Below are 11,819 nucleotides of genomic sequence, written 5' to 3'. Positions count from 1 at the left end.
CGCGCCTGGAAATGCCACTTGAACACGAAAAGAAAAGAAAGAAAACGTCGGTATTTGTCAATCACTCAATCAAATATTTATGCAGGTCTTCTCTTGACAAACTCCTCCAAATCAGCCTTGGTCGCAACTCCCAGCACAAACTTCCGCGAGGCATCCGTAACGACAGCAAATTGCTGCTTATCGGCGAAAAATTGCTCCAACTCCTCCAGCGGTGTCTCCATTGTGATGACGCGGTATGTGCCTCGTTTCCGGTTGAAGCGCTGCATAGCGGCGTCGACTGAGTCGGACTCTTTCATGCTGCCCTCCTTCAGAAGCTCCTTGAGTCGGGGGATGCTGAGGTATCCGATGAGAGATCGGCTTGCCGATGAAATGACGGTCAGGTGGGTATAGTCTCGTTCGTAGGCGGCGAGCATGGCGGCGGAGATCTTATCGTGGGGAGAGACGGAGAGAGCGGCTGGGGGGTCGAGGTCTTCGACGGTGGCCTATAAAGTCAGTATATATTGCTTGTTGTAGAGGTTCTTGGGGCCAGAAGCTTAGATGAATCACCGTTCATCGTTCGTCCGACAGCCACGGAATAACTCACCCCACGGTACTTGTCCGCCCAGTTTCCCTGGGGGGCAGTGTTTGAAGCACCAGGTGCCATTTTCTCTTGGGTGAATGCCTCGCTGGCAGTTAGGTAGGAAGCCATTGCGATTGATGTGGTTGAGGTTGAGGAGGTTGAGATGTCGCAATGAGGGGCACGGTGGAGTTGGTGAAAGATCAGCGTCGATAATTCTGAACCTAAACACCACAATCAAACGGTGACAAAACACAAGATAAAAGCGAGGAAAACAACAATCCAGACGATGGACTCGCGTGGTAACAATAGGTTTAATGAAAGCTCCGAAGACTGGCACCAGACGTCGACTGGAAGGTTTGAATTCTCGATCGCGGCCCACCGGCGGATCGGGATCGGCGCTTGTCGAGGCGAAATGGTGTCACGCCCCGTTCACGATTACGACGTCACTACTGGCACTCTCCCTCTGCATCCAGTGTTTTTTCCTGTCTTCGATTATGAATGACTCCACTTGCCCTGCTGTGTATCAGACAATCTGATTGTTTTTGGTGTTTTGACAGCTAACAGAGCGTTCTATCTCTGCTCCGCAATATCTACTAACCGCCCCATTTGCCTAACAGCTTTAGTGGAGACTTTTGAGATAAGCTGTCAGTGCTGAAGCTCCATTTGATTCGGGATTTGAACCAACTTAATGGTATCAAATAGATTTCTATCATGTTACCTTCCGGCGGTCTCATAATCAATACCTTTGCGCCTCAGCGTCCTCTAGGACCTCAGTCTTCGGATACCCCAAGATCTCCCAAGCAAAATCCATTCCCGGCCTGGAGTGTGATAGAAAACTCAAAGAAAAGGGCCGATGCTTTTGCCAAAGAAGCCTCGAGGGAGTTTGAAGTTGCCAGTCAAAAGGCTCAGTCAAAGACAGGACACATCGAACCATGGAGTGCAAAGTACTACGCAGCATGCACTTTCGGTGGGCTGTTGGCTTGCGTAAGTATCCTGCATTTATTTGAGCACTGCTATACAATATGCATGCTTACTTTGATAGGGCCTGACACACACAGCAGTGACGCCGCTAGATTTAATCAAATGCCGACGTCAAGTCGACCCGAAGCTATACAAAAGTAACATGGAGGCGTTTTATAAAATCCGTCACGCAGAGGGTTTGAAAGGCGTAATCACCGGCTGGGGTCCAACTTTCTTTGGATACAGCGTAAGCTGGCTGAATGCTGACACGGAGCTTAATGGTGCTAACTGAAACTACAAGGCCCAAGGCGCATACAAGTACGGTGGCTATGAGTTCTTCAAAAAATTCTACAGCGATCTTGTCGGAACGCAAAATGCGAACCGGTGGAAGACATCGCTGTACCTAACTGCCAGTGCATCAGCGGAATTCATCGCCGACGTAGCGCTGTGTCCGTTTGAGGCTGTCAAGGTGCGCATGCAGACGACAATTCCACCGGATATCAAGACAACCTTTCGTGGGATTTCCGATGTCGTTTCGAAAGAGGGAGTGCCAGGGTGAGCTTGAATGACTGGTGACGGTAGAGCTGCACTGACTGGAAGTAGTCTTTACAAGGGTCTGTACCCTCTCTGGGGCCGACAAATTCCGTACACAATGATGAAGTTCGCCTCATTCGAGACGATCGTGGACCTCATCTATCGATCTCTTCCCGGGGAGAAGTCCGACTATAACAAAGGCGCGCAGACGGGGGTGGCCTTTACCGGTGGCTATCTGGCAGGTATCCTGTGTGCCATCGTGTCTCACCCTGCAGATGTGATGGTGAGTAAATTGAATGCTAACCGAAAGTCTGGCGAGGCATTTGGAGCTGCGATGAGTCGGATTTATAAAGATATTGGTTTCCGGGGGCTGTGGAATGGACTTCCAGTGAGGATTGTGATGATTGGGACTCTAGTAAGTCAGCCATACTGTCATGATGATGGATGCTAATGTGTCGCAGACTGGTCTCCAGTGGATGATGTATGTATACACCATTTCCTGTCTTTGCTCTACTGACCTGGTTGCAGCTACGATTCATTCAAGATCTTCATGGGACTACCAACCACCGGAGGACCAATCGAGGAGAAGAAGAAATAGCCGATCTTGTCTGTTATCTGATGTGCTGGACACGGGAAATTGCAACCATACCATAGTCTTTCTTTAATTAATATAATCTCTTCTCTTCTTCTATTGCCTCATCAAGCCAAGACTGCTATCAGCAAAAAGGTTAGTCATGCCTCGGACCAATCAACCGCCAATTCCCTATCTTATCAGTCCATGGCGATATCGACGTCATCATCAGCCCTTTCCCTTGTCTGGTACTCTCTTTTGTCCTTTTCTCTTTCTTTGTTTTCGCGATAATCAGTTTTTATCAATTATCAATACAGTAGCCACTGCCGATCGCTTCTCCAGGGGTTTTTTTTTTTGCTTTTTTCGTATTTCGAGTCGGAGGTTTTGCCGGCATGAGAGCGTGAAGTATAAATATATCCTAGATCCGTCCCGCGTGTTCGCTCTTGTTCCTGGTTGCACTGCCTTACTTTGCTTTACTACATACCTTTTCATCAACTACTATCATCGGTAATCCCAGCTTATTATCAACGTCAATATCAAAATGGTCGAACATGAACCGGTAGTCTCGCATGGTCGAGGAGGTAAACATCCACCCCAATTACCCTATATCAATAAATCGCTCACTCTAACAACAACACAACAGGTCAGGGGAATATCGGCGCAGACTCTACCCCGTACTTATCTCCCCATCTCTATCGCATCCTAATCTAAATCCTCAATCTGGATACTGATACTAATGAATCAGATACGTCGACGCCGGAATCGTCCGTGAAGGTGTCGTGGGCGATCAGGGCGATGGCGCATATTCTGCTGGTGTAAGTCATCCAACTAACATTCTATACTCTATCGCCATCTTTCTATCTATACAAATACTAATGATAATAAAGCGCGGAGGAGCAGGTAATATCGGATCACCTCACGTTCGTCCAACCTCCGCCGTTCCCCACGATGCGGAAATCGTCCCTGAATTGGCGATTCGCAGTTCCAGCGATGAGAATTATCATATTGGGGTATGTATCTCCTAGGAGTATGGATGAGCTGTTTAGGAGGTATGCTAATTGATACAGCGCGGAGGCCATGGAAACGTCCATCTCGACGAAGCGCATAAGAAGGAGAAAGAGCAGAAGAAGGAAAAGCATCGATCGACGTATGAGGGGCTGGCGGATCGATTGAAGGCTAAGCTGTTTGGTCGGAAGTAGATGGAGATGAAGATTGAAATTCAGGTTGTGTCTGGTTATACCTAATCCTAGTGGTGTATGATTCCCATTTGCTTAGATGAATTAATGTTATCCTTATTCCACAACCTATGATAAATACAAGTGCAGACCGAAAATGTCCATTGATAGGTATCTGTAAATCCACCCGATACACAGTATGAGTAGTAAATAATCCACAGTAGAATAAAGAAGAAACCACCCTTCCAGCGCATATAAAATGTATCGTAGCCTCGTCAATCGCATAAAGATAAAACAAGAGTCGAATCGAATTGGAACAATGAAAGATCGAATAAATGAAAAATCGAAAGCAAATCCCACACAATTTCCCCGACCTGTACTGAGATCAAAACGCCATTGGTTATTACATCCGAACGCGGAGGACAAAAAACATGAACAAGAGAAATGAAATAAGAAAAAGGAGATAGATAGAGAAAAGGCGAGTCTAGCTCTTGGTGAATTTCCTCTTGAACCAGCTCTTTCGCTTGTCGCCGGTTTCAGATAGATTGGTTGACTTGCGAAGACTGCGACGGTTGCCGAGGGCAGGTGCTGCAGGTGTAGCTGTGGGTGGTACTCCTCCAACAGGACCGCCGGCGTTGGGGTCTGTAGATGGAGGAGCTTGCCCGAAGGTATGTCGGGGAGCTGGTGGGGCGGCGTTATTGGCGAGATTCGGCTCCGGGCCGAATCCTGAGAAGCCATAGCTCTCTGCGATCTTTTGTTGTTGTTGGCGTTGCTGTTGCTGCTGTTGTTGTTGCTGTTGGAGTTGGTCGAGCGAGCTGTTTACCGAGCTGGGGTTGGTGGAGTTGTTCCATGGTTCGGTGCTGCTCCCAGATGCTGCGGCTGTGGTATCATGCGATCTTTGCGGACCGTGATGATATCCATTCTGAGCAGGGTGGTTGTACACCGCTTGTTCTGGATTCAAATTCGAGCGCGGGCTGTGGCGCCTTCGAGGTCGACCACCGTTGCCGTAACCATTGCTGTAACCGTTGTTGTTGTAGGGATAATATGCATCTGCTTGGGCAGCCATTTGGTTGTCAATGTAGCTGTTCGGTCGCGATGGGTTTGGACGTCCATATGCATTTTCATAGCCTCTGGAGTATCCGTTTCCATTGGGAGCTGATTGATGACATGTGATTAGCAGCCGTAAATACGTATAGTTTTGCTTGTATACTTACCTCCAAAGTAGCTGCCCCGTTTACTGTATTCACCAGGTGTTGATCCATTGTCTAAATTCATTAGTCGCTGTATTGATAACTGTCGCACGAAAAACACACCTGTCTTCACGTAGGAAGTCGGTCTGGAAGTAATAGGTCCATAGATGGCAGCCTCGAACGATCGAATAGTGTCAAGCGGCCGTTCAAATCGAGGACGAGTTGGGTTCGAAATATCGGGCTCGACTATTAGGAGTCAATAGCTGGTTCCGTATAAACGCGATAAAAGATGAACTCACCTATTGGGTTTCCATATTGATCCTTGTGTTGTATGGCCCGTAAGGAACCCAAATTGGATTTTTCGAGTGCGACCGCCACTTTATGAGACTTGTCAGATAACATTCTTGCAGAAGGGTCGGACAGTTAACACAATGAAGCTCTGCACTCTGTATTCTCCTTAAGAATAAACTTTGTAGAGCAAACAGAAAAAAAAAGGGGGAAAGGCATGAGAGAAAAAGTTTTTTCTCGGAGATTAAAAAAAAAAAAAAGAAAAAAAAAGCACGAGGCAACATACTGGGTTGTGCTTCGCTCATAGCAACCGTTGGATCAGCTTTGGTATGCAAGTTGCGGCGGACTTTATCCTCGTGCGATTCCGTGAGATGGACTTTATCTTTATTTGAAAGATTCCCAGAACCACTGGACCGGTGAGAACGTTCAGACCGACCACTGAAACTGAAGCCCCGACTGCGTCTGGGCGACGCGCCCGGTTGGGGGGACGCCATTTCTTATAAAACCCCCGAGCGTAGACCTAGTGGTGCCTGCTGCTGCGCCTTGATACCTAGTTTGATTGCCCAAATTGCTGCGATCTGCCTTGAAACTATGGCGGCCGTTGTGGAGCGGCTGTCCGCGATTCGGGGAGTGGAACCTCAGGGAGGAATGTGGGAATCGCCAACGACCTTTTGATCTTATCGATATAATAGCCCACGAGTGACACTGTGACACGGTCTGCCACGGTCTGGATGGTTTATTTGTTTGATTGTCTATCGTGATGAGATCGACCGTGTATATTGAGCAGTGCTGGCTGCTCTTTCGACCGTCCTACAAACGCCGACTGATAGTAGGCCGAGAAAAAAACTGGAGCCGTCACCGCAAAGCGAGCGAAATGTGGAGAGATTGGATGTAAGTCTCAAAGTACAGGATGTACAAGTGAGACAGTGGTGGAATCAAGCGGCAATGAAACCTTTCTGCATCGAATTCTGCACAGAGTGATTCAGTGATCTAGGGTGAAACTGGAGATGGGGTGGAATGCAGGAGTGACAGGTGATCGACAGCGATTGAGATAGCGATAGACTGAGCCTCTAAGAAATAGGATATCAAACGAAGGAAGAAAGGGAAAAAAAGGCACAAATATGGAGAGAAAAGAAGAGAAGAAGAAGAAGAGGGGAGGACGAGGGCTTTTGATGTGGCCTGGCGGGCAACAAAATCTTTGGGGTTGACGACGTGCCACGCAATGATGGAGGGGCCAGACACGGTTGAGAGGCAGGCAGCGATTCGATACATTCTATGATATTCGATTCGACTATGATAGAGAGAGTGGATTACAGATATACAGATATCATTGGATAGACCTAGATCAATAGAACCATTCTACTGGACAGTCTACTGACTGTACTGCCTGTACCTACAGTAGGTAGACAGTACTGAGAGTACACGGAATAAAAATGAAGATAAAGAAAAAAAGGCGACGAGAGTCTGGCCAGCCACACAACGCCGGGCTGTGAGTGGTCAATCAGGATCGCCAGTGTCACCATCGCCAACCGAACTGCATCCAATGCTTTCTTCTGCTCTGCCGCGTTCGACGTGTTCTGCTTCGATCGAGTAGGATCTGCTGTGATCTGCTCTGATCTTCAAGAGGATTCGTATTCATTCAGCTCCTATTATTATTGTCACATAGTACCCTGTATAATTATTCTAATATTAATTTCTCACAAAATTACTTCTTCGTACTGTGTCACTAGAAAAAAACCTTGCAACGTGCAGACATCTGCTGCTATTTTTACAAATTGGATTTTTTAGCTGCAAATGTATGTTTTTGATTTTCTGATCCGCTGCTTTCCCATTGGCTGCGATTCATTCGCCCAGCACGTTGACGCTAAAGGGTATTTCCACTGATGGCACCATTTGCCATCAAAAGTCTTATCCGATTGAGACATTCTACTAGTCCAGTTAGTGTGTCTTATTTGATTATTATTATACAGACAGTGTTCATTATTCTCTATATGTTTATGTTTATGCTCAAGTCAAGTGTTCTGATATGCTGATCATGGAATCTTCCATGATCAAGTGGGTCATCCTGGGGCGTGGCGCATCTACCTTAATTTCTCACAGTGGATGTAAGGAGTCGGATCTCTCCACAGATGAACTTGACATTATATCTGTATTGCTCTAATAAGATTTAATTAATAGTATTACATAGTAGCGTAATGTAAATCACTAGTTAATGAGTATACCACTCCGTCGGGTATACTCTCTAGATAATAAACATCATTCTGCAATGCATGTGACATGGATATGTAAGTAATCACTTCAGAATCATATATCATATCTTAATTCCTACCAGGCGTCCATGTATATGCTGACTGCCCTTGCATGGAATTTAATCGAATTATCAGGATAGACTACCCTACTGAGACAAGATGGCTCGTGACAGTCATCAAGGGATCATACTACACTACAGTCTATATGTATATAGTAATATTATCTTCAACAGTCAATATAAGAGCACCATTGGAATATATGTAACATTGAAGTTGAGTTGATTCCGTATGATAATCTATATAAACAGGCATACTTTGTTGTGACAGAGACCTATAAGATTGATGCATTCAACATGACTTACTTTTAAATACCTGTCCTTGATAACAAGCATTGATATCCCCGGCTTCTCTCTATTATAACAAATTGAACACAGCAATATATGTTATTTTCTCATTTCTACAAACCACAGCAAACTTTACGTACCTGAATGGGTGCCCACTTACATACTAAACCGAAAGCTTAACTTTATGTCTGTAATATACAATGCCATTAATGTTCATGTTCAGTATTATACTCTACTTGACTATTCGCGGATACGGCATTCATTAGACTTGGTCATATGGTTCTGCAGCTTCCGGATGGTAGGTATAGTAGCCCTAACCTCTTTAAGATAAGAGTAATGATAGTACTTCCTACTCATGATGTTGAGCGGTATAGTGCGGGCGAGAATTGCAATATATGGCAATGCATGAGGATGCCCAGTAGCCCATGTCTTGTAGGGTTTGTCTTGGGTGCTATATCGGGCAGTGTATGGCATCAGGTGGGCTACGGCTACCTACTGGATAGACGTCATACTCCAGATAGACCAGCTATTGGTCAATGGCATTGGGATGGGGCATTGATGGAGCATGTGATGGGAGATCAAATGTTCAAGCTGAACCACGGACTAGACATATTGAATACCCACACAGAAATCGAGATGACACTGAATAATAGAAGATACGGCTGATTGCAGGATAATCCCACTGTCCTTGAATTCGTCTAAAAGAGCTCGTTATAAGGAAGAAAAAAAAAGAAAAACATTCCGATCACAGGAAATTCCGTAACCACCACACATAACATGTGTGGGCAAGATCAAATCGTTGTTTGTTGAATGGTATGGATTTGGTGTGTATGGAGTATTCAAATAAACTCGAGGGAGAGAGATAAAAAAAGGCTAGGTATGCCCTGCCAGACAAGACACAATGTGCTCGCCAAAGAGCCCCGTCCATAAGATAGGGCCCTTCTAGGTGTTTTCTAGAAGCGGACAAAGTAACCATGCTGGTAGAGAGAGAGAAGAAATAAGTAAAAAAGAGCCTTTGTTTTTTTTATTATTCGTAGGGCTTGACGGCCCTGCCTCTCCCACGAATGTTATCAACCCGCCAACTCCATCACCTCAACATACATCGGTTCGTACCGTCGACTCCTTTGCCCGACTGTTTGCGCGAAGATTCCGGAGTATCCCACAAATACAAAACGCCGCTTAGATGTTGGAGGGGTAGAGCATAACGCGAACGGTAGCACCGAGGGTCTTGGGGGGGAGGTTGTTGCGGAACTGAGCACGGACAACACCGGAGTTACCTGAGATGTCATGTTAGTTTCCCATTTCCATTTTCTCAATTCCTCCAGCCATAACATACCGTGTGTCCGGGTGACCTTGCCCCAGATCACCCGAATGTTGGAACCCCGAACCTCGCGCTTTGCCCGGTAGACGAAAGCAACCTTCTTGCCCAAGTAGAAGCTGTGCGAATCCATCTTAGCTGCCTGTTCCTTTATATTCCAATCCATGTGACCGATTACTCACTCTGCGGCCTTGGGGTCCTCAACACCCTCGATCTTGATCAGACTGTATAACATTTGTCAAATTCCATCCTTTCGATTTGCCCTTTTTGTGGTTGGAGGTAGCTACCTGGTCTTCTCGTGGGTGAGGTGCTTGCTGCGCTGGTAGCTCAGGTGACGTCCCCTGGTGAAGAAATTCGTATTAATCGTCTGTTCTGAACGTAATGCCGTCGCCATTTCGGTTTTCCCATCGCCCATATCCCAGTCCCACAACACCGTTTTTGATATGTGATATCCGTATATGATATGCGCGATGCGACGAATAATTCATGGATGGTTTGCAATAACTTACTTGACGTAGACTGTAGACAAAAAATCATGTTAGCATATATTCTCTCTCTCTATCCCCGACCGCACTCGTAAACCGCAAGTTCAACCTCACGGCCGGCGCACACATAATCCTCCAGCATTCATCCAGGTATCAACTCACGTCTGTGACCGTGTTCCGAAGGCATTTTGACGGTTGTTCTGAGCAACAGCGGGCAAGTCAAAGGAAGGCAAAAATTCCCCGCAAAGTCGTCCGGGTTGTCGTGGTTGTCGTCGCTTCGATAGATATGAGGCGAGCGCACAATGTTCAATTTGCGAGGTGTGTTCGGTGCGGCTCGCCCTAACCCCAAACGGGACCTTAGCGAGCCGGACGCGAGCCGGACCATCCCAGGGCTTAGCGAAGTCTCGTGATAGATTAAGCTAGTCCGTTTACGGCTTTTATCCGGATAAACCAAGTCTCCGTCATTTTCCTCCGGAGAAACCAACCCTCCGTCAATTCAGCCGGAGAAACTGATCCTCCTGATATCCGGCCATCATTCCAGTATCAGATTTAACCCCACCACCGCTTTTTTTCGCCGTCCGGCCTACAGTGGTCCGAGGCCGGTTTCCGAGTTGCCTTTGTGACAGGATGACTGGATGAGCCTGTCTAGAGCGTCAGAAGCTGACAAAACACGGTTATCCCTCCATGACGACAAGGGGTTCCATCTAGCTGGCCCCGTGCCATCTGGATAGAGTCTTCGGTATTTGGTCGGGATCACCGTCGGGAATAGACATCGTTTTCTTTTCCAGATTCAATACTTTTCGTGTTCTTGCCGTAACCCATCTTGAATTCTGGTTATTTTCAGCGAGCTGGAAGATCGACCATGATGTGATGATATAGTTGGGGTCCTCTGCTTATCGCCGTTGATCTACTCCGACGGTACGGTATGTATGGCCTGTATCGGTGACATTGAACAAGCAGACAGACCGGGAGTACCTATTTGGAAAGCACCGCCCCACCACCAGAATCGGCAATACTGAATTGAATCAAGTCGACATGAGTTCTCCCTGCTGGCTGGCTGCATTGCATTTCCCCTCGAAATATGCTTGGATCTGCATGCACATCTTTGACGTGGTGTGCCAATGGGAAGTTGATCTTCCCAGCATTTGCTTTTCTGCCGTTTGCGCAAAGATGGTTTGTTGGAGCTGTTAAGTCCGGGCAGTCATTAAACTAGGCCCTGGAGCTAAGCGCTAAGGATTACTTCGTTCGATGGAGTGTTCGAAGATAAAATCAGACCTTCACGGGAAAATAGTATCCGTATCATACTGTACTGATATGACAAATGCGCCGATCCATCTCCACGATTTAGGTCACCGGGAGAGCTTCTCAACACCCATCAGACGGCGGACGGCGGTTTCTTCCCTGCAGGCTTCTGGCGCAATCTCTACGACCAGTCCTCCGTCAACCGTAGTGGAGTCCGAAATCGCTTGTCTGTATAGAGTGAAAGTGCCGTGTATGTTGTAATACGGTCACGCTATATGTTGCAGTTTAAATCAAGGGGAACTCAATCTTTTATCATGGATCTATGTACTCCGAGGGGCATATTATTCAACAATAGCGGAAGCTCCACCCTTGGTAACAACTGTACCGGTCCACGCTCCGCGGGTTTTCTGACAGGATTACGCTACCTAGGATAAGGAGTAAGAGTAAGACAGTAAGGATAGCGGAGAATTCAGAGGATTTCCTGTTTCGACCAGGATATAAATGATGTACAGATAGATGAGAACTGATACCTAGGTAGATATGCGGGCCATGACATCTATGTCGTATTGACTATTGAGTCGCGGGCCGGCAAGTCAGGATTGTAAAAAAGGCAGTTTAAACAACCGTCAGCTGTCCATGTGCGACCCCTCGTGGAGCATCCAGGATAAATTTTGGAAACAGTCCCGGATAAAATGCAATTGGAGCGAAAGACCGGGCGTTGATAGAGATGAAGGCTATGATATAAGATCCGACAGAGCCTGCAAACAACAAGCAAACGTCACCACGATAGCGCCAGATAATAGAATATGATAAAAAGAATCGAGCGCAAAAAGACAGGAATAATAAAAACAGTCATCAGGAAAGTCATAAGTAATAACCACTGGCCACGGGGCAGCGCGGCAGC

The 11,819-nt window shown here is 46.6% G+C and overlaps 6 protein-coding genes across 6 annotated transcripts; 3 read left to right on the top strand and 3 right to left on the bottom strand.

The window, feature by feature from the left end:
- Positions 1-77: 77 nt before the first annotated feature.
- Positions 78-688, bottom strand: ASPWEDRAFT_173402 (putative cystathionine beta-synthase (beta-thionase); the record flags this gene model as incomplete). Its single annotated transcript, XM_040831061.1, has 2 exons — positions 78-482; positions 584-688. 2 exons carry the CDS (start codon positions 686-688, stop codon positions 78-80), a joined length of 510 nt encoding a protein of 169 aa, XP_040687646.1.
- A 92-nt stretch (positions 689-780) lies between these two features.
- On the top strand, positions 781-1,136 carry ASPWEDRAFT_552183 (uncharacterized protein). The gene has a single exon (XM_040838172.1). The coding sequence runs from the start codon at positions 874-876 to the stop codon at positions 1,093-1,095; it is 222 nt and encodes a 73-aa protein (XP_040687645.1). The 5' UTR covers positions 781-873; the 3' UTR covers positions 1,096-1,136.
- A 134-nt stretch (positions 1,137-1,270) lies between these two features.
- On the top strand, positions 1,271-2,651 carry ASPWEDRAFT_113306 (putative mitochondrial phosphate carrier protein; the record flags this gene model as incomplete). The annotated part of the gene is made up of 6 exons (XM_040828397.1): positions 1,271-1,543; positions 1,602-1,766; positions 1,821-2,074; positions 2,102-2,468; positions 2,515-2,534; positions 2,582-2,651. 6 exons carry the CDS (start codon positions 1,271-1,273, stop codon positions 2,649-2,651), a joined length of 1,149 nt encoding a protein of 382 aa, XP_040687644.1.
- Positions 2,652-2,753: 102 nt separating this feature from the next.
- On the top strand, positions 2,754-3,876 carry ASPWEDRAFT_552062 (DUF3602 domain-containing protein). Its single transcript, XM_040838170.1, has 5 exons — positions 2,754-3,205; positions 3,268-3,298; positions 3,370-3,439; positions 3,512-3,634; positions 3,692-3,876. Exons 1-5 carry the CDS (start codon positions 3,166-3,168, stop codon positions 3,821-3,823), a joined length of 396 nt encoding a protein of 131 aa, XP_040687643.1. The 5' UTR covers positions 2,754-3,165; the 3' UTR covers positions 3,824-3,876.
- Positions 3,877-4,265: 389 nt separating this feature from the next.
- ASPWEDRAFT_551961 (uncharacterized protein) lies at positions 4,266-6,019 on the bottom strand. The gene is made up of 5 exons (XM_040838168.1): positions 5,564-6,019; positions 5,289-5,366; positions 5,113-5,235; positions 5,014-5,064; positions 4,266-4,954 (listed from the first exon to the last, which is right to left on the bottom strand). The coding sequence occupies exons 1-5, from the start codon at positions 5,769-5,771 to the stop codon at positions 4,284-4,286; spliced, it is 1,131 nt and encodes a 376-aa protein (XP_040687642.1). The 5' UTR covers positions 5,772-6,019; the 3' UTR covers positions 4,266-4,283.
- A 3,030-nt stretch (positions 6,020-9,049) lies between these two features.
- Positions 9,050-9,582, bottom strand: ASPWEDRAFT_113120 (60S ribosomal protein eL33; the record flags this gene model as incomplete). Its single annotated transcript, XM_040828384.1, has 4 exons — positions 9,050-9,147; positions 9,207-9,307; positions 9,371-9,412; positions 9,476-9,582. 4 exons carry the CDS (start codon positions 9,580-9,582, stop codon positions 9,050-9,052), a joined length of 348 nt encoding a protein of 115 aa, XP_040687641.1.
- Between the last annotated feature and the right edge of the window lie 2,237 nt (positions 9,583-11,819).

The sequence above is a fragment of the Aspergillus wentii genome (genome assembly GCF_001890725.1).
Source record: "Aspergillus wentii DTO 134E9 unplaced genomic scaffold ASPWEscaffold_5, whole genome shotgun sequence".
Taxonomy (NCBI): domain Eukaryota; kingdom Fungi; phylum Ascomycota; class Eurotiomycetes; order Eurotiales; family Aspergillaceae; genus Aspergillus; species Aspergillus wentii.
This window is presented reverse-complemented; position numbering and strand designations above follow the sequence as displayed.